General features: G+C 43.2%; 1 protein-coding gene across 4 annotated transcripts in view; it reads right to left on the reverse strand.

Moving 5' to 3' along the window:
• The window catches only part of PPP2R1B (protein phosphatase 2 scaffold subunit Abeta), a 39,740-nt gene extending 21,436 nt beyond the window's left edge, over positions 1-18,304 (reverse strand). For 2 of the 4 annotated variants that reach the window (XM_005579598.5, XM_005579600.4), the window contains exons 1-11: positions 18,164-18,304; positions 17,215-17,305; positions 16,717-16,817; positions 12,455-12,687; positions 11,111-11,258; positions 7,063-7,218; positions 6,752-6,866; positions 6,271-6,341; positions 5,218-5,352; positions 4,229-4,402; positions 76-136 (exon numbers count right to left, since the gene is read on the reverse strand). In XM_005579598.5, coding sequence (XP_005579655.2) covers positions 76-136; positions 4,229-4,402; positions 5,218-5,352; positions 6,271-6,341; positions 6,752-6,866; positions 7,063-7,218; positions 11,111-11,258; positions 12,455-12,687; positions 16,717-16,817; positions 17,215-17,305; positions 18,164-18,277 — 1,399 coding nt within the window. In that variant the 5' untranslated portion in view covers positions 18,278-18,304. Of the gene's footprint in view, positions 1-75; positions 137-4,228; positions 4,403-5,217; positions 5,353-6,270; positions 6,342-6,751; positions 6,867-7,062; positions 7,219-11,110; positions 11,259-12,409; positions 12,688-16,716; positions 16,818-17,214; positions 17,306-18,163 lie in introns of all 4 variants that reach the window. The other 2 variants (XM_065529641.2, XM_045371044.2) reach the window with 2 other exon arrangements.
• Between the last annotated feature and the right edge of the window lie 1,391 nt (positions 18,305-19,695).

Genomic DNA, 19,695 nt, shown 5'->3' on the forward strand with positions numbered 1-19,695 from the left:
AGATTCCTTTCTAAAAGGAAATGTATGAACATCATGGATATATAGGCTTTCAATAATTTGTTTTTATCTACTCACCATGGTCCACAAGCCAAGCCATACATAAAGAATTCAGCTTTTCATCAAAGAATTCCACACCCTACAGATACAGAAGATTCCATTAATATACTTTACCAAAATTCAGAAATAAAGATGGTCTATTTACATTACACCAAGATTACCTGAAGGCTAAAAAAAGCTGTTTTCAAATAAACTGAATTCATGAAAGAGACAGAAAGGAAACACCATGGGAATTACAAACAAACCATCAATCTATTTTATTGGATGGAAATAATAAACAAACAAACAAAAAGCATACGTGAGCTGGCACAGGCCCTGCTAGGTGAAAGAGAACAGGGTGGCCAGAAGCCAGTCACAACACTGCAAAAGAACAGGAAGAATTCACTGTGGATGGTCTGCCAAGCAAATCTGGATTACCTGTAAAAATGAATTACCCAGGAAAACACCTGTCGGTAATATTACTAATTCTCAATTGTCTTCCCTTTTTGGTTACTATTATGACAAATCCTTAGCGATAAAGCAACTGACCTCAAGACACAGAGATATCCCCAATTAAAGACAGTATTTTTGAGACAACAGGAGAAAGCCCTGGAGGGAGAATAAAGCAGGCCCAGGACTACAGGGGATATAGCCCAGGCAGGGCTTGCTCTCCCAGCCCTGTTCCTCCCAACGGTCAACAGGTGGCCACTTCAGTGCAGGTTGGGGATGGGCTCCGGGAGCCGATTTACACAGTCCTCTCACCCTGGGGCTTCCACACCACATGGGAGAAGCTGTGACATATACGTTCCTAGTGCCTCCCTTCTGGGGTCTACACGTTTACAGTCTTGCTTCTTTGAACTCTAAGAAGTTCCTGACGGTGATTCTATATTTTAAATAAAGAGAGGTAATATAATGTTTCAGTGCTTTGAAAACAGTTATTAAGACAAAATAGTGTTTGTTTTGTTTTGTTTTGTTTGAGACACAGTCTCACTCTATTGCCCCAGGCTGGAGAACAGTGACACTATCTCAGCGCACTGCAACCTCTACCTTCCGGGTTCAGGTGATTCTCCTGCCTCAGCCTTTCAAGTAGCTGGGATTACAGGCGTGCAGCACATGCCCAGCTAATTTTGCATTTTTAGTAGAGACGGGGTTTCACCACGTTGGCCGGGCTGGTCTCTTAACTTCTGACTCAAGTGATCCATCCGCCTCAGCCTCCCAAAGTGCTGGGATTACAGGCATGAACCACTGCACCCGGCCCAAAATTGCTTTGTATTAAAAGATCTTAATGAACTAATTTTGGCATACACTTAGATTACGTCAGCCAAGATTTCTTTTTCATTTCAGGTTGAGAATTTTCCTTCAGTTTTAATTAATCTTTACTTTCCAGTTTGTTGTTGTTGTTGAGACAGAATCTCTCTCTGTCACCCAGGCTGGAGTGCAGCGGCGCAATGTCAGCTCACTGCAACCTCCACCCCCTGGGTTCAAGCGATTCTCCTGCCTCAGCCTCCCAAGTAGCCTCCCAAGTAACAGGCGCCCACTACCACATCTGGCTAATCTTCTATATAGTAAAGATGGGGTTTCACCATGTTGGTCAGGCCGGTCTCGAACTCCTGACCTCACGTGATCCACCCACCTCGGCCTCCCAAAGTGCTGGGATTACAAGCGCGAGCCACTATGCCTGGCCTACTTTCCAGTTTTTGCAGTTTAATTTTATACTTACTTACCATGGTCCACAAGCCAGGTCATACATAAAGTCTTGAGAGAATTTTATAAATTGACTATCTGATATAAAAACATTTAGAGATAAAGAAAAATTAAGGAGAATATATATACTAACAAGTAGTTAAAATTGTAAAGCAAAATGTTCATGACTGAGGCATGTTACCCCTGCCAGACAGGTGTAAGTCAGCCAAAGACACCATCTGCCTTGTTTTCACACTGCTCTCTATAGAGCTAGCAACCCTGGGAAACTTTCCAGGTCTAGAAGGAGCAGAGGTTAAAAGAAATGGTACTAAAATGCAGCCTGTCTTCCAGACAGTTTTGATCTTCAGCAAATCAGTTAACCACTGCTCCTCTCCACTCTGAAGAGTAGATCCATGACAATCACCAGTGAAGAGAAGATGACTCATAGCACTTCGGAGTGACAGAGGAAAAGGATGACAAAATAACTTCACCTGATCCCATTCGCTATGCACTAATATGTCTGGTATCCTTTTCAAAGAATCGGGTACTTTCAATTTTATAAAACATATAATGCCACAGACATTCACATAATGCATGTTCATAAACTAAATGTACTAAAATTAACAATACAAATTCAGGGGTTCAAGAAAAGAAAAAACAAATTCCATATGCTGTGACCTGAAAGGAATGGAAGTGGGAGTGAGGAAGGGGAAACAAATTGTAGTGATATCAATAGTAAACTGACACACCTTTCTCAAAAAATACTCAACAATCAACAAATGTTGGCCATGCATAGTGGCTCATGCCTATTATCAGCTACTCAGGAGGCTGAGGCAGGAGGATCGTTTGAGGCCACGAGTTTGAGACCAGCCTGGGCAACAGCAAGACCCTGCCCCCCAAAATAAAAAATGTTAAGTGCCTAATTAATTATGGGCACTATGTTAGGGTACCATTGAGAGATCACCCATCTCTCCAACTAGACTGTAACAGACAATTACAATACTGTGTAATAAGTGCTACCAACAGGGATAAAGGTACATCAAACTTAGAAAAGTCAAGGTCACCTACTCAAAAAAAGGAAAGGATATGGCTATAAAACCCAGCTTTGAAATTTTATCTAACATGGGATTAGTTAGGGTAAAACTAATCATGACACTCAAACAGTAACAGATAATGTGATAATGTGGACTTTGACCAAAATACTAACTTTTTTTTTTTTGACACAAAGTTTCACTCTGTTGCCCAGGCTGGAGTGCAGTAGCGTGATCTTGGCTCACTGCAGCCTTCGCCTCCTGGGTTCAAGTGATTCTCCTGCCTCAGCCTCCCAAGTAGCTGGGATTACAGGCATGTACCTCCGTGTTCAGCTAGTTTTTATATTTCTAGTAGAGATGGGGTTTCACCATGTTGGCCAGGCTGGTCTGGAACTCCTGGCCTCAAGTGATTCGCCTGCCTCTGCCTCCAAAGTGCTGGGTTTACAGGTGTCAGCCACTGTGCCCGGCCTTTCAGTACTTCTTTTTTATATGGTGATTCCTCATCTCCCTTTAATCAGAATGTAGGGCAAGTGGTACCTAGGGACATTTTACTTAGAATACAAGGCAAACAGGGAAGTTTCCTTGAGCAAAAGTCACATCAGACTTACCCTAAAACCATCCCTTTTCTTCTCAGTTAAATATTTCTTAAGTCACAAAGGCATTAAATATTATAAAATTTACATTATATATGCCAAGAAACTGATCTTATTATTCTATGGCTTTGTTTTTTGGTGGTGATGAGGTGAAATATGTTTCTGTAATACAGACTGAGCATCCCAAATCCAAAAATTCAAAATGTGAAATGCTCCAAACTCCAAAACTTTTTGAGCACCAATATGATGCTCAAGGGAAATGCTCATTGGAGCATTCTGGACTTTGGATTTTTGAATTTGGGATGCTCAACCAGTAAGTATTTATAACACAAATATTCCAAAATCCACTTCTGGTCCCAAAAATGCTGGTCCCAAGCATGTTTAGATGAGGGATACTCAACCTATAATTTATGCACTAATAGGCCGGGTACAGGGGCTCACACCTGTAATCCCAGCACTTTGGGAGGCCAAGGCGGGTGAATCACCTGAGGTCAGGAATTGAAGACCAGCCTGACCAATGTGGTAAAACCCCATCTCTACTAAAAATACAAAATTAGCTGGGTGTGGTGGCACATTCCTGTAATCCCAGCTACTTGGGAGGCTGAGGCAGGAGAATTGCTTAAATCCAGGAGGCAGAGGTTGCAGTGAGCTGAGATCGCACCATTGCACTCCAGCCTGGGGAACAAGAGTGAAACTCCATCTTAAAAAAAAAAGAAATTTATGCACTAATAAACATAAAAACCATCCCACAGGTAACAAGAACAAGGCCATACTTTCATGCATCTAAACAAACGTAAGCATACAGGCTACTAGGCCTCCTACTTGCCAAGGTAAATTGTCACTATTTGACACTACCCTGCAGTTCATGGAGCAACACATACTCACCAGCTGGCCTGCCAGCAGCGGCATATACTCAATGATGGCCAGCCGGACCCTCCATTTGGCATCTTCAGCCAGCTCCACTATGGCAGGAAGGAGAGACTGAGAGAGCTGACGGATTCCAATCACTTCATTTACACAATCCAAATTGGAGATGATATTCAAACGAACTTCAGGACACTGCAAGCACACAAGCCCCAAAAGACCACATATAAAAATCAAGTACTGTGCCCAACAGTCTCCTGTCAGGATAAGATAAAAACTGCTAAGTAAGTTTTAAAATTACAAAGTACTGACTCAGGTGAAAAAAAAAAAAGGATAATCTTGAAGAAATAATAGAGAGTACATAAATAACTCAAGGAACATAAATGATCTTAATCAGAAATTTCAATGAAAAGTCTGTAAGACTAATGACTACAAGAAAAGTCTAAAAGATGGTAAAGAGCATAATCTTTGGAATTAAATCGATGCACTCAAATTTCAGATCTGCCATTGTTGAAAGACTTTGCTCAAGTTACTTTAACCCTCTGGGCCTCAGCTTTCTCATCTGTAAAATGGAATAATAAGACCTAACTCATAGGATTGTTGTGAGAATTACATGTAAAAATATATGCAAAGCACTAAGGCTCATGCCTGGCACGCAGTACTCAGTAAATATTAGGTATCATTATAATTTTGGATACTATATTTAAACTCAAATAAAAGAAACTTTTTAAACAAAGACACATTAGCTTTAAAGGAACCAGGAAGTATAAAACAAAAGTCAGGTGAAGGTGATAAACATTTCTAGGTTTACTTTAATGGGTCCTCGTGCCCACTTTCTGAGGAACCTATAACCCTGTAACCAAAATCACAGGTGTTGTCATTGGTTTAAAATAAGTTATGATTTTTTTATCCATTTTCTTTTTGGGGGTTCTATTTTAGTGAAACCCCAAACCAAAATCAAATCAAATCAAATCACTATCAAAGGCAACAGAACATAAAGCAAGACCCACCTCATCCTTTAACTGAGCTAAAAAAAGAGGTAGAAGATGTTCAATGGTATTCTCTTTGCCCAAAATAGTAGACAATCCCATAATTACAGAAGCTAGAGCCGATTTGACATGTTGATTGGTATCGGATACTAATTCCTAAAATAAAATCAAAATTAAAAGCCTTTATTACAAGACAGCAGAAACTTCCATACCATTATTCTGGGAGACAGAGTCTTGCTCTGTTGCCCAGGCTGGAATGCAGTGGTGTGACCTTGGCTCACTGCAGCCTCAACCTCCCAGCTCGAGCACTTCAGCCTCCAGAGTACCTGGGTCTACAGACATGCACCACCAGGCTTGGCTAATTTTTTTTATTTTTTGTAGAGACAGGTTCTCACTATATTGCCAGGGCTGGTCTTGAACTTCTGGGTTCATGCAATCCTCTTACCTTGGCCTCTCAAAGTGCTGGGACTACAGGTGTAAGCCACCAAGATGGCCTGAATTTTTTGAGACAGGGTCTCATCCTGTCACCTAGGCTGGAGTGCAGTGGCATGATCATAGCTCACTGCCATCTCAACCTCCTGGGCTCAAGCAGTCCTCCCACCTCAGACTCCCAAGTAGCTGGTACTACAGGTGCATGCCACCAGGCTCAACTAATTTTTGTATTTTTTGTAGCAATGGGGTCTCACTATGTTGCCCAGGCTGGTCTCAAACTCCTGGGCTCAAGAAATCCTCCCACCTCAGCCTCCCAAAGTGCTTGGATTATAGGCATGCACCACCATGCCCGACCCCAAGGAATTTAAAGACAGCACTATTTCAATATTGATTAGTTGATAATGTTTCCTCAGACTACTAGTTAGGTAACATAAACCTATGCACCAAAGAGCATTTTACAACTACAATAGGCTAATAAGTGATAAATAACAATGTTGCACATTAACACATCTTCCCCATTCATTCCCTATCAACCTTTAAACTCAAAAAGCTTTAAGGTAAACAAACAAACAAAAAAAATGAGATTAAGGTTTACCTTTATGCAAATCAGAGTGAAACAAAATAAACTAAAGTCAGGTTTACCTTTATATAGGGCAGAATCTGATTCATAATTATGGTCTCTCTATCTTCAATGGGCAAGTTCTCACCAAGTTCTAAAAGATAAATAGAAAAAAAAAGAATGCTTTCACAGGGCCATTTACAAAGAGCCAAATGAGGACATTTAACCAGGTTTATCAACAATTTCAATTACATTATATGTTTAAGCAAATAAGGAAAATAGCTCTTGTTCTAAATACACTTTTTTCATGAAATCCTTATGCCACTGCGTATCACACCAATCCAATCTGAAAAGCATTTTCTTTTACAAAAACAAGACAAAATGATTTATTGGTTTTAAACATAAAGGGATTGTCTTTATGTGACAATGTGACATTTCCACACACTGAAAACATCCCTATGTATTTTAAAAACATATTCTAGAACAAAAAACATGCAAAATTCACCAAAAAGAAATGCACCAAAATAAACAACACATGTTCCAACATAAATTGAACTCCTTAACCTTTTACTTTGTGGGCAGCAGCCGCCCGGACTTCAGCTTCACAGTCTTTAAGTAGGTTCTGAAAGGCGGGGATGAGGTCATTTAGGGTGATTTTAGGACCCATGGCTTTCTGGAGCTATAAAAGAATTTGAACGGGTTTTAATGTATAATAACAAAAGAATTAACAAGAACAAAACAAAATTGTGCAATCTGTAAGTACATATTTTTGCCACAACACTTCCCACTGAAAAGAATTCAGAAACTTTGGGTACGACAGCAAATCTATGGGTGTTCAGGTTTATTTCCTTAGTACCTAAAAATGATCATTTTACCTCTGAAAATTTGTCAGCCACCATATAGCGAACTCGCCAAGATTTATCTTCTGCTGCTTGTCGAAGTGTAGGCATCACCAAAGTCTCAAGGTCATCCTGAGACAATAACTGGGCAATACTGACACAAGCTTCCACAGCTAGGAGGCGCACTGAATCCTAAAGGAACAAAATTTCTGTAATTCAGACATTTACCAAGACCCATGGGGAACTGCTGTGGGGTGATGAGGGTGTTTAAAAAAATAAACACCACCACGACTGCCACACCTTATATAGTTTCTTGTCTTGACATCTTTTTTTTTTTTGAGACAGGAGGATCTCACTCTGTCACCCAGATTGGAGTGCAGTGGCACAATCTCGGCTCATTGCAACCTCTGCCTCCCAGGCTGAAGCAATTCTCCTGCCTCAGTCTCCTGAGTAGCTGGGATTACAGGCATGCCCCACCATGCCCAGTTAATTTTTGTATTTTTAGTAGAGACAGAGTTTCACCATGTTGGCCAGGCTGGTCACAAACTCCTGACCTCAAATGATCCACCCACCTTGGCCTCCCATAGTGCTAGGATTACAAGCACAAGCCACCACGCCTGGCCATGTATTTACATCTTGAAAGAGCTGCTCCTGGCGGGGTGCAGTGGCTCACGCCTGTAATGCCAGCATTTTGGGAGGCTGAGGCAGGCGGATCACGAGATGAGGAGATCAAGACCATCCTGGCTAACACGGTGAAACCCCGTCTCTACTAAAAATACAGAAAATTAGCCAAGCATGGTGGCGGGCGCCTGTAGTCCCAGCTACTCAGGAGGCTACTCGGGAGGCTAAGGCAAGAGAATGATGTGAACCTGGGATGCAGAGCTTGCAGTGAGCCGAGATTGCGCCACTGCACTCCGGCCTGGGCAACAGAGTGAGACTCCGTCTCAAAAAAAAAAAAAGAAAGAGCTGCTCCCTTTGCCTGAAATGGCATGTTGAAGTCATAAAGATAGAAATGACTTTGTACTATGAGTAAACAGCAAAGTAATTACCTTGGCTAGAATGCCGAGTTTCTATGAAGGAAAAGGAAATGAAAATTTTAAAATTTGAAAAAAAAAAAAAAAAAAAATTTTAATGATGCCTTCAAAGCCTTACTATAATAGAAAGTTGAGGGATAAAAATGAAAAGAATACTTGTACAAGTTATTTATAACAGATTAGGACAAAGGTAGAGAATAAGAGTAAAGGAAATCACTTAGGAAGCTCAGTTTTCAAAAAACTCAGATCAGGGTGGCAGTAACAGGAATGTAGGCAGCATAAGATGATGACTTGGAAAGAAATACACAGAACAATTAAAAGTTAGAAATCAAAACAAAAATCAGTTGGATTTAAATGTTGAAGATCAAGGACAGAATAACTTTGAGGAAGCTGTGGCTAGAAAAACACAAAAATTAGAAAAGTATGGGATTAATGAACTCAACTTTCCAAATGTAAACAGCCAAGGTCAGCGTGACACCTATGTCCTTTGAGCAAGTGGAAAATACACAATTAAGACAAATCAATGAGGGGCCAGGCGCGGTGGCTCATGCCTGTAATCCCAGCACTTTGGGACGCCAAGGCAGGTGGATCACCTGAGGTCAGGAGTTCAACACCAGCCTGGCCAACATGGTGAAACCCCATTTCTACTAAAAATACAAAAATTAGCCAGGCGTGGTGGCATGTGCCTGTAATCCCTGATACTCAGGAGGCTGAGGCAGCAGAATTGCTTGAACCCAGGAGGCAGAGACTGCAGTGAGCCGAGATCACGCCACTGCACTCCAGCCTGGGTGACAGAGCAAGACTACAACTCAAAAAAAAAAACCAAAAAAAACAAAAAAAAAGAAAAATCAATGAGAAAGTAGAAACTGAGACTGTAGACTTGTATATTATACATATATAGGTAGAATCTTAATACATGTAAACATTAGCACCCAGGAGAAATAGGTAAAATATTTTAAGTATGTACAGTAACAGTTATGTATATACACATACATACACTTGAGAGACATTAACAGTGACTCCAACTTCCAAAATATTACATATCTTAAAAACTGTATATCGGCCGGGCGCGGTGGCTCACACCTGTAATCCCAGCACTTTGGGAGGCCGAGACGGGCGGATCACGAGGTCAGGAGATCGAGACCATCCTGGCTAGCACGGTGAAACCCCATCTCTACTAAAAAATACAAAAAAAAAAACTAGCCGGGCGAGGTGGCGGGCGCCTGTAGTCCCAGCTACTCGGGAGGCTGAGGCAGGAGAATGGCATAAACCTGGGAGGCGGAGCTTGCAGTGAGCTGAGATCCGGCCACTGCACTCCAGCCTGGGCGACAGAGCGAGACTCCGTCTCAAAAAAAAAAAAAAAAAAAAAAAAAACTGTATATCAACAATAACTGACTATATGCCAAAGACACACACACTCCTCTGTATGCAAGTGCACAGGCTAAAAAAGGCAGGGCTAAGTTCTTGGTAGCCACTACACAGATATTTTTGGATTTCAAAAATGATGCTAAATCATGGGGCTGCTAATCAACTACTGAAATATAAGCTAATACATATTTGTTAAAAAATTACTTCTCTGGTCAGGTGTGGTGGCTCACACCTGTAATCCCAGCACTTTGGGAGGCCAAGGTGGGCAGATCACGAGGTCAAGAGATCGAGACCATCCTGGCCAACATGGTGAAACCCCGTCTCTACTAAAAATACAAAAGTTAGCTGGGCGTGGTGGCATGCGCCTGTACTCCCAGATACTCAGGAGGCTGAGGCAAGAGAATCGCTTGAACCCGGGAGGCAGAGGTTGCAGAGAGCCAAGATTGCGCCACTGCACTCCAGCCTGATAACAGAGTGAGACTCTGTCAAAAAAAAAAAAAAAATGCAAATAAAACTAAGGCTATACTTATCATAAAAGTTAGGATAATGTACTCTTAAAGAAACAGAGTGGCAAGTGGAGGAGGAAGGAAGAGATTGTGTTTGAAAGGGAATCCATGGAGGGATTCTGGGATAGTGGCTGTCAAAGTGATGTCTCCTATCATAGGTGATAGTTAACAAGCTGGTATTACCTTATAATAGTTCATTAAGTTATACATTTATTTTTGTACACTTATTATTAGAATAAAAATTCAAATAAATTGTTAAAATTATTTTGAAAATAGGATTTGGATCTTTAGATTTAGGATCTGAAAATGAGACTCATTAGTATGTGTCCTGGGGCTTGTGGTCCTGTACACATGAAGCGATCTTAGGGCAAGTAACAAGCAAATTAAAAGCCCAAAAGGACCCTTCTGGAGTCCAGGAACTCTGGGAGCTTATCCTCCTAAGCACCATTACAGAGCAGCAGTACAGTCTAGCTGTGAAGGGCACAAATTCTGGAGCCAAACCACCTAGATTCAAATTCTGACTCCACTATGCAAACTTGAGCAAGTTACTTAAACTTTCTGTGCCTTTGTTTTCTAATGTGTAAAATGGGCTATCTCATGGGGCTGTTGTAAGGACTGAATTACTTAATACAAATAATTACTTAAAGGCAGAGAAAAATTAAGTACTTCATTTACATGTTTGCTAGTTTTATTGTTATTTCTACACCAAAGAGACCTAGATCTTCAGAATTAAATACGATCATGCGAAGTAATCCCATACACTACTATAGAGGAAGCAGAGGGTCAAATAGCTTTCCTAACAAATTCTAAGCTTATTTATCTGAAAAGTCAAAAATTCCAGGAAACATTACTCCCTCATATTACAATACAGCCAGCAATTCCCAAAGGTATGTTACCCTCCAAGCAGCTTTGGTCTTCCTTTCTAATTATGGCTCCCATTTCCTCTCTGACTCCCCACTCTTTTAACAGCTGCTAATATAAGAGAGAAATCATGGTCTGGTTAAGAAAGAAACATAAGAACACTGAGGTGAGCATGTTACACTTTAACCAGGCCAGAATCAGCACTAATTGTGCAAAAAGAATCCTAACAAGAAAACTAAAACTCCTCAAAGAAATTCTGAAAATTTAGAGGAAAGCAGCATATCTGTATCCCTTAAATACTAAGAGTTAGTTTACCTGTTCATCTGAAGCTAGATTAGTGAAGAGTGGAACAATTTCACTTTTCACACTGTCTAATTCCAAAACTTTTGCAAATTCACCCAATTTGGAAGCAGCAGCACGTCGCACCATTGGTGTGTCATCTGAGCACAAGGAACGGAATTGCCTGCAACATAAAACAATGAAGGTATTTCCCATCAAATAACACTGACTAAACCTGCCCCCATACACAGGGACAGACTATTAGAGGTTTTATCTTACAATAATCAGTGACTAGGCTTCTAGTCATAGAAGTAACAAAAATAAAACATATTCAACTGAATAATAAAAAATGACATCACAGGCCAGACATGGTCCCTCACACCTGTAATCAAAGCACTCTGGGAGGCCCAGGTAGGAGGATTGCTTGAGGCCAGGAATTGAAAGCAGACTGGGCAACATAGCAAGAACCTATCTATACCCAAAAAAAAAAATATATATATATATATTTTTTTTTTTTTTTTTTTTTTTGAGAGGGAGTCTCGCACTGTCACCCAGGCTGGAGTGCAGTGGCCGGATCTCAGCTCACTGCAAGCTCCGCCTCCCAGGTTTACGCCATTCTCCTGCCTCAGCCTCCCGAGTAGCTGGGACTACAGGCGCCCGCCACCTCACCCGGCTATTTTTTTGTATTTTTTAGTAGAGACGGGGTTTCACTGCGTTAGCCAGGATGGTCTCGATCTCCTGACCTCGTGATCCGCCCGACTCGGCCTCCCAAAGTGCTGGGATTACAGGCTTGAGCCACCGCGCCCGGCCCAAAAAATATTTTTTTTTGTTGTGGGGAGCTCAACTGAACCTCCCACCTCAGCCTTCTGAGTAGCAGGAATACAGGCGGGTCCCACCATGCCCAGCTAATTTCTTTTTTCTTTTTAGTCGAGACAAGGTCTCACTATGTTGCTCAAGCTAGTCTTGAATTCCTGAGCTCAGGCAATCCTCCCACCTCATCCTCTCAAAGTGCTGGGATTACAAGCATCAGCCACTGCACCCAGCCAGAAAAAATTTTTAAAAATTAGCCAGACGCAGTGGTGTATGTCGGCAGTCCTAGCTACCTGGAGGCTGAGGCTGGAGGATCACTTAAGCACAAGAGTTCAAGGCTGCAGTGAGCTATGATTGTGCCACCGCACTCCAGCCTGCGCAACAGAGCAAGACCTTCTCTCTTAAAAAAAAAAAAAAAGATGTCATAAAACCTACTATCCTAGTATCAGCCACTCATTGGTTACAATGTACTATGTAAACTGTCAGCTACAAGTCCCCAGTAATCCCAAATAACTAATAGCTTACTGTCTGATTTCTGCTTTAACAAAGCAAAAAAACACCAGAGCTTACTGTCTGATTTCTGCTTTAACAGCATTTGATGCCCTGGGATAGCAAACGCTGAACAAACCACATGCAGACGTGCGAGAGGTGAACCAATCCCCACTTGCTAGGCGTTTCACCAGAGGTACAAAATAAGCTTCCAGAGCAACAGGAGTATGCTCCTGGGAGATCTGTCTCAGGGACTCCACAGCCTTGTCACGAACAACAGTCTCTTCCACAGTTGCCAGATTTTCCAAAGGAGGCTGAATGGATTAAAAAGGAAAACCAGAGAAGAAAACTTATTGAATCAGATTAGAAACAGATAATCACCTTTTAAAGTGACTGAAGGGAGGTGGTACACGTAACCAGAATGTTAGCTGCATCATACCAAATGGTTACTTTCAGCTCACACAGTGATAACATATGGTGCGGCCAACCTGAAGACACGACTTCTGTAGAAAAGCCAAGATCTCGTGTCCCAGATGGCAATTCCCAGATGGTGTCTACAAATGACACAGTGTAAGAGACTTGACACAATATTAATATTACTGTGAGCTGAATCACTAGGTTTAAAAGATACACAGCCAAATTCAGACAGGATCCTGTATATTTCCTCAAGAGTAAGTACAAAAATATGACCAACATTAGGCACCACAAATACAGGATAACAGCTTGTCAGGTCACTGAGTCCACCGCCTTTTCAGTATCATTCTACCACTCCCAGAGGTGAAAGCAACGCTTATCCACCATCTCCATTCCATCCTTTTATCCAACCTACAAAATGCTGAGTACAAAATTGCTTTTTTCAGAACACATTCAGCAACTTTCCATTAGCCATAGGGCAGGAAGGAGTTTCTGACAGAACAATCAAGTGAAAACTACGGAGACTGGCCGGGTAAGGTGGCTCACGCTTGTAATCCCAGGCTTCGGGAGGCAGAGGTGGGCAGATCACTGAGGTCAGGAGTTCGAGACCAGCCTGGCCAACATGGTGGAACCCTGTCTCTACCAAAAAATACAAAAATTACCCAGACATGGTGGCACATGCCTGTAATCCCAGCTACTCAGGAGGCTGAGGCATGAGAATCGCTTGAACCCGGGAGGCGGAGGTTGCAGTGAGCTGAGATTGTGCCACTGCACTTGAGCCTGGGTGACAGAGTGAGACTCTGGTCTCAAAAAAAAGAAAAGAAAAGAAAAGAAAAGTACAGAGATGGTAGGACACCTTGCTTACAGCTTTAGAAATAGAAGAGGCTAAACAGGGTGGATGATCCGGATTAGGAGCAGTAACTGAATATGGCATGGCCTAGTAAAAAGTGTAAACAGGCTGGCTCTCTGAACCTCTGCCTTACTGAGTTTGCATGTAGTCCAGGTAGATTCTACACATGCCATGAGCTACAGATTTTTAAAGCATAAAACCCACATATAGAACTAGCCAAGAATGAAACAGAAGCATAATGAGTTAAAAAAAGAAGTGTGTCTAATAATATATTTTTAAAATTGTTTGATACACACAGGTACACAGTATTCAGCTTTCCTAGAAGGTATTTCAGAAGCCCATTAAAAAGATACTGTTTCTCACTTGCCAAGGCATTTCATGATCTGTCCCCTGCCTACTGTAACCTCCTCTCCTGCAGTAACACTGGATAATAGCTATCATTACTACAGGATGAGGCCATGCTCCTGAGAATTGCTTATGAGTGGTCTCTTGATTTGAACTCTGCCTGGCCCTTGATGACCACTCTGCCTACCCAACCTCAACACTTCACATTCCAGCAGTTCTTTTTTTTTTTTAAGAGACAGGGTCTTGCTCTGTTGCCCAGGCTAAGTGCAGTGGCACAATCATGGTTCAGTGCGGCCTCAGACTCTTTGTCCTTCTGCCTCAGCCTCCCAAGTAGCTAGGACTACAGACACATGCCACCATGCCCAGCTATTTTTTTTTTAAGAGTTGGGGTCTCACTATGTTGCCCAGGCTGGTCTTGAACTCCTGGCCTCAAGCGATCCTCCTGCTGCTTTGGCCTCCCAAGGCAAGGATTACAGGTGTGAGCCACCACACCCAGCCACACTCCAGCAGTTTTGAACCCAGTCTGTTTCATGCTTCCAAGCCTCTGAAATTCATTTTCTCAATACATGATTATTGTTGTATCTAGCATTGCAGACACAGAAGAAACAAAGCAGACAAGCTTCCTCACTCTAGTGGCATTTACATTCTAATGGAGTAAGACAACAATCAATCAAGAAAACAAGTAAGCGGTGATGAATACTCTATAGAAAAAAGGAGTAGGATGATGTGTTAAGGGATGACTGCGAGGCTATTTCAAGTTGAGTGGTTGGGGAAAACCTCCCTGAGGAGATGCATTGAAGAAGATCCGTGAATGACAAGGAGCCAGGCACAGAAAGCTTGAAAGAGCTTTTCATTAGAGGGAAGACCTAGGGCAAAGGTCTTAAGGGAATAATAAGCTAGGTTAGTTCAAAGAACAGAAAGATGACCAATGTGAATGTAAGAGATTATCAAGGCCTTTTGCGCTCTGTCCCTGCCTACTGTGACCTCTTCTCATGCAGTACCACTGGGCATATGATAATCCTACAGAGGCAGGTCATAAAAAGCCTTATAAGCTAAAGTACAGAATTTGGATTTTCTAAGAGCTATGGCAGAGAGTGAGCCATCCGCTGGGTGACGTGAACTGTAAGGGTCGGGTGAGAGACAAGAGTGGAAAGCATTGTTAGGAAGCTACTACAGCAATCTAGAGGAAAGATGATGGTCTGGACTAGGCTGGTAATAAGAGGGATGGAAGAAAGTGGACTGATTTGAAATATACGTAGACTCTATAGGAATTACTAATGGATTAGATGTGGGGAACAAGGGAAAGAGAATTCAAGAATATATTCTAGGTTTTGGCTTGTCCAACTGGGAAGACAGTGATACCATTTACTTAAGTGGAACAACTAAATGAGAAGTGTATTTGGGGGATAAAGCTAAGTTTTGTTTTGTGTATGTTAAGTTTGAAATACCTGTTTGACATTCAAGTAGAAAAAAGCATAGGCCTGTATACATAGAAATATATGTATCTATATCTATATATTCATACTTATCTATTAATCAATCTACCTCAGGAGTTCCATGGAAAAACCAGAACTAGAGATAGAAATCACCAGAATCAGTATTACTACCCAGTATTGAAAGCCCTGACGCATACATCCCTACCTTGTCCATCTGTTGAATTCCTGGTCATCCTTTAAAACCTAGTTTAGACATCATCTCCCAAGGTCTTCCCTGATCACCCTGAGTGAATCTCTTTCTCCCCTCTATTACGTGGGTAGGGTATTTTGTAGGTACTTACACCTTTCCATTTAAGACTGCACAGTAATTATTTGCTGACGCATAAAGGCAAGGGACCTCATTCAATTCACTTTGGTGGTCATTTTCTTTTTTTTTAAGCGATGGGGATCTCACTATGTTGCCCAGGCTGAATTCAAACTCCTGGGCTCAAGTGATCCTCCCATCTCAGCCTCCTGAGTAGCTGGTACTACAGGCTTGTGCCACCAAGCCCCCTCACATTGGTCTTCTTCAACATTAACATTGTAAATTACGATATGTCTGATAAAGTAGACTCTTTTTTTTTTTTTTTTTTTTCAGATGGAGTCTGGCTCTGTCGCCCAGGCTGGAGTGCAGTGGCCGGATCTCGGCTCACTGCAAGCTCCGCCTCCCGGGTTTACGCCATTCTTCCGCCTCAGCCTCCCGAGTAGCTGGGACTACAGGCGCCCGCCACCTCGCCCGGCTAGTTTTTTTGTATTTTTTAGTAAAGACGGCGTTTCACCGTGTTCGCCAGGATGGTCTCGATCTCCTGACCTCGTGATCCGCCCGTCTCGGCCTCCCAAAAAGTAGACTCTTAATAAATGTCAATGAAATTGAACCAAATTCATCAAAAATTCATCAATTTGCATCAGAAAGTCAGAAGCAAAAGTTACAATTGACAAAGACAAAATGCTGCCAGGTGAGAATTAAGGTTTCCAACATCATGCGGGGGAACCATTAAAACAATCAAATCCTTTTTCTACCTCCATCTAAACTAGTAAGTCTACAGATGCAGAAAAGAAGGACGAAGTTCTCTTATTCACAGAAAAAAAAGAAGGGGTTGAGTCCAAAGTGCCTATAGTATTTCTTCTCTCAATGACTCACATGACTATCTGCCCATAAAAAGATCTGCATAAAAAATGCTGCAGTGTGTCTATCACCAAACTGTGTATCATTTATACTGCAAAAGTTCTAGGAGGGTAGGCAGCTTATAAATACTCACCAGCAGACAGTGGGCAAAGTCAGGACCTCCCACTAGGCCAGTGAAATTTCCCAGCTGCTCAGCAAGAGCTAATAGTACCTCATCTTCATCATAAATTGTATCTGGAAGGGACAACAACAGGGACTCATCAACATGGATAGCTCTCACATAGCTGGACACTGACACAAAACTAGGAACAGATTCACTATGCGACCGGTAAGGTGGCCCAGTCAAAATCCTAACAGCATTTTCTTCCTTCTCCTCAATCAACCATCTTCCTGGATCTGTTTTGCACAACGAATTAGAAATTCATACTCCCATATCAATTACTTTCCCAACAGCTAAATGGTTGATGTTTGAATATATCTAACCACAACTAATAATATCCTCTGTTCTGTTTCTTTTGCACAGAAAGCACCTGGCTCATTTTAATGTGGGTAACAAACTCTAAAAAAGTCAGTGTCGAAAGTCCCTGGAAAATGAATGTCCCTGCCTTTCTTTAAACAAAGATTCACATACCTGTAAGAAATGGCAACAATTCACTTCGCGTCCTTTCTACTCCAAGTGCTAGGGCAATTGTTGATAACTTCTTAATACTGTTGAGTCGGAGCTTCAGAAAAGAAAGTAGAAAGAAGAACAATGTAAAGAAACGGCTGAATTTAGATCAAAAGACAAAAGGTGCTAACAGGTGAAATAATGACACAGGGGTAAGAACGAAGATAACCTTTTACTTAGATTTTACTGTTAAGGAACCTCCATAGGACGGAGGAGTGTAACTCGGCCTCACTAGCCGGCGGAAGATTTCCTGGGAGAAACACTCAGAAGGGCCTGGAAGAGAAATGAATGAAAGACAATACAACACCCAGGAAGTAAGATAATCTTAAAAAGAGAGGACTTTGGCAGTGGTGAAGCAGGTGAAACGGTTGAATACAACGCCTGTGGTTTCAAAGAAAAGTTCCCGCAGAGCTGATACAACGACTCGTCCAGGTTAATCGGCCATCCCACCCCCTCTTTCTACCCAACAGGACGAGCCAGTTCCAAGCCCAGATGAAGGGATTCCGAGGCACTTCAAAGAGCTTCTGGGCATCCTGCGCCCCTCAGCCGCTCCAGCCCCGTCTCGGCCCGGCACCGCGCTTCTCCAGCTCCCTCGCCTACCAGGCGCGGCCACCTCACAGCCCGGATAGGGCGCCCAGGCGGGAAGCGGGTTCCCCGACAACCGCCCTGGAAAGGCAAGGCTCCGGGCGGACCCCTTAGGGGGTCCGAAGCAGGGGTACCAGAGAGGTCCCCGGGAGGGTCGAGGCGTGTCACCACAGCCCCTCGCAGAGCTTTCCCTGCCTCCCCTTCAAGTTTCTGCTACGAGTCCGGCTCATTCAGTACCCCGGCCACCCCCACCGAGGCGCAGGCCTTCCCCCTTCTCTACCACGCGACCAGTCGGTCTCGCCTCGGCTCCCCGGCCTCAGTCCAGTACCTGCACGTCTTCATTGCGGAGCTCGTCGATTAAAACCGCGATTGGGTATAGCGAATCATCTCCATCTCCCCCCGCTGCTCCTGGGCCGGTCCCGAGCCCCGATGCGCCCGCCATGTTCTTTCTCCTCCTGCTGCTGGTCACAGCCTCCCGCCCCGCGCCCAGGCCCCGCCCCCGCCCCGCGCCCAGGCCCCGCCCCGCGCCCGGGCAGCAGGGGAGAAGGCCGCCGCGCGGGTTTAGCAGAGGTTGGGGAGTTGAGTTTCTGTCCCGATGATTAAGACTCCCTTCCGACCCCCACTGCAGGAGTTGTAGGTCTGAACTCAAGAAGACGGGTGGGCTGAGAAAGCGAATGGAACCCCTGCGTCCTTTCCCCAGCCGAAAGAAACAGGGACAGGGATTCATCCGGCTCGTTGTAGTCTGAAGGGGCCAGGGACCTACCTGAGTGATCCGCGCTGTGCCCTCTTAAGACTCAGGCGGACCAAAGAGAGTGCCCGAGGCCAGGAGGAAAAAGGCTTTAGCACCTCCCCTGACTTCATCCTGGCCCTGAGCCACTGGATCTCCAGCCCTAATTTCTCCGCTCAGCCTCAAGCTTCCACAGAACCCCTCCACCTCTTCCGTCGGCCTGTTCTCCAGAATGGTATCTGGCTCCTGCTCCGTAAGACAAATAACGCGGGCGGTGAGAGAAAATGAACAGTGCTGTCCAAACTCCCCAGTCAATATTTTTTCCACGCAAGCTGTTAAAAACATGCTGCTCTCTTGTTTTTGTGTTTCTTTTCAGTTTGGTACTGGAATGGTGCCTTCTGTTGTATTTTCTTCCTCCCATTTTTTAGCTCTTTAGCATGCTAGAAGTACAACAATGAAGCAAAACTAGGACAAGCTTTAATCCCTTGAGGAAGAAAACCCAAACTGGCCTCCCTAGACCTCCAAGAGTCCTCAGAGGCAGCAAGGGGAAGAGGTGGAGGTCTGGGAGCTCGTTCTTACAAACCTGAATGGAAAGTTTTCACTTATCCTTGTCAGGGTAGCACAGAATAATTAGAATGTTTTGTTTGTTTTAGACTGGAATTTAAGCAGCTTGGAGTGATAACTACATATGGTGATCACAAGCTCCGAAATGGTAATTCTATATGCCTGATTAATGAAACTATTAATGCAGTGTAGGAGACAGACTTTTTTAAAACATGGGGTCTGAGGCCGAGGCGGACGGATCACGTGAGGCCAGGAGTTCGAGACCAGCCTGGCCAACTTGGTGAAACCCCATCTCTACTAAAAATACAAAAATTAGCTGGGCTGGTGACCGGCACCTGTAGTCCCAGCTACTCAGGAGGCTGACATGAGAATCTCTTGAGCCCCAGAGGCAGAGGTTGCAGTGAGCCAGGATCGCACCACTGTACTCCAATCTGGGCGGCAGAGTGAGACCCCGTGTCAAAAATAAATAAATAAATAAATAGGGTTCTTGGAAGTAAGCACAATAGAGCCTGTGAATGAATGAATGAATGAATGAATGAGGTGCTTGGAAGTAAGCACAATAGATAGAG

Source organism: Macaca fascicularis, chromosome 14 (genome assembly GCF_037993035.2).
Source record: "Macaca fascicularis isolate 582-1 chromosome 14, T2T-MFA8v1.1".
Taxonomy (NCBI): domain Eukaryota; kingdom Metazoa; phylum Chordata; class Mammalia; order Primates; family Cercopithecidae; genus Macaca; species Macaca fascicularis.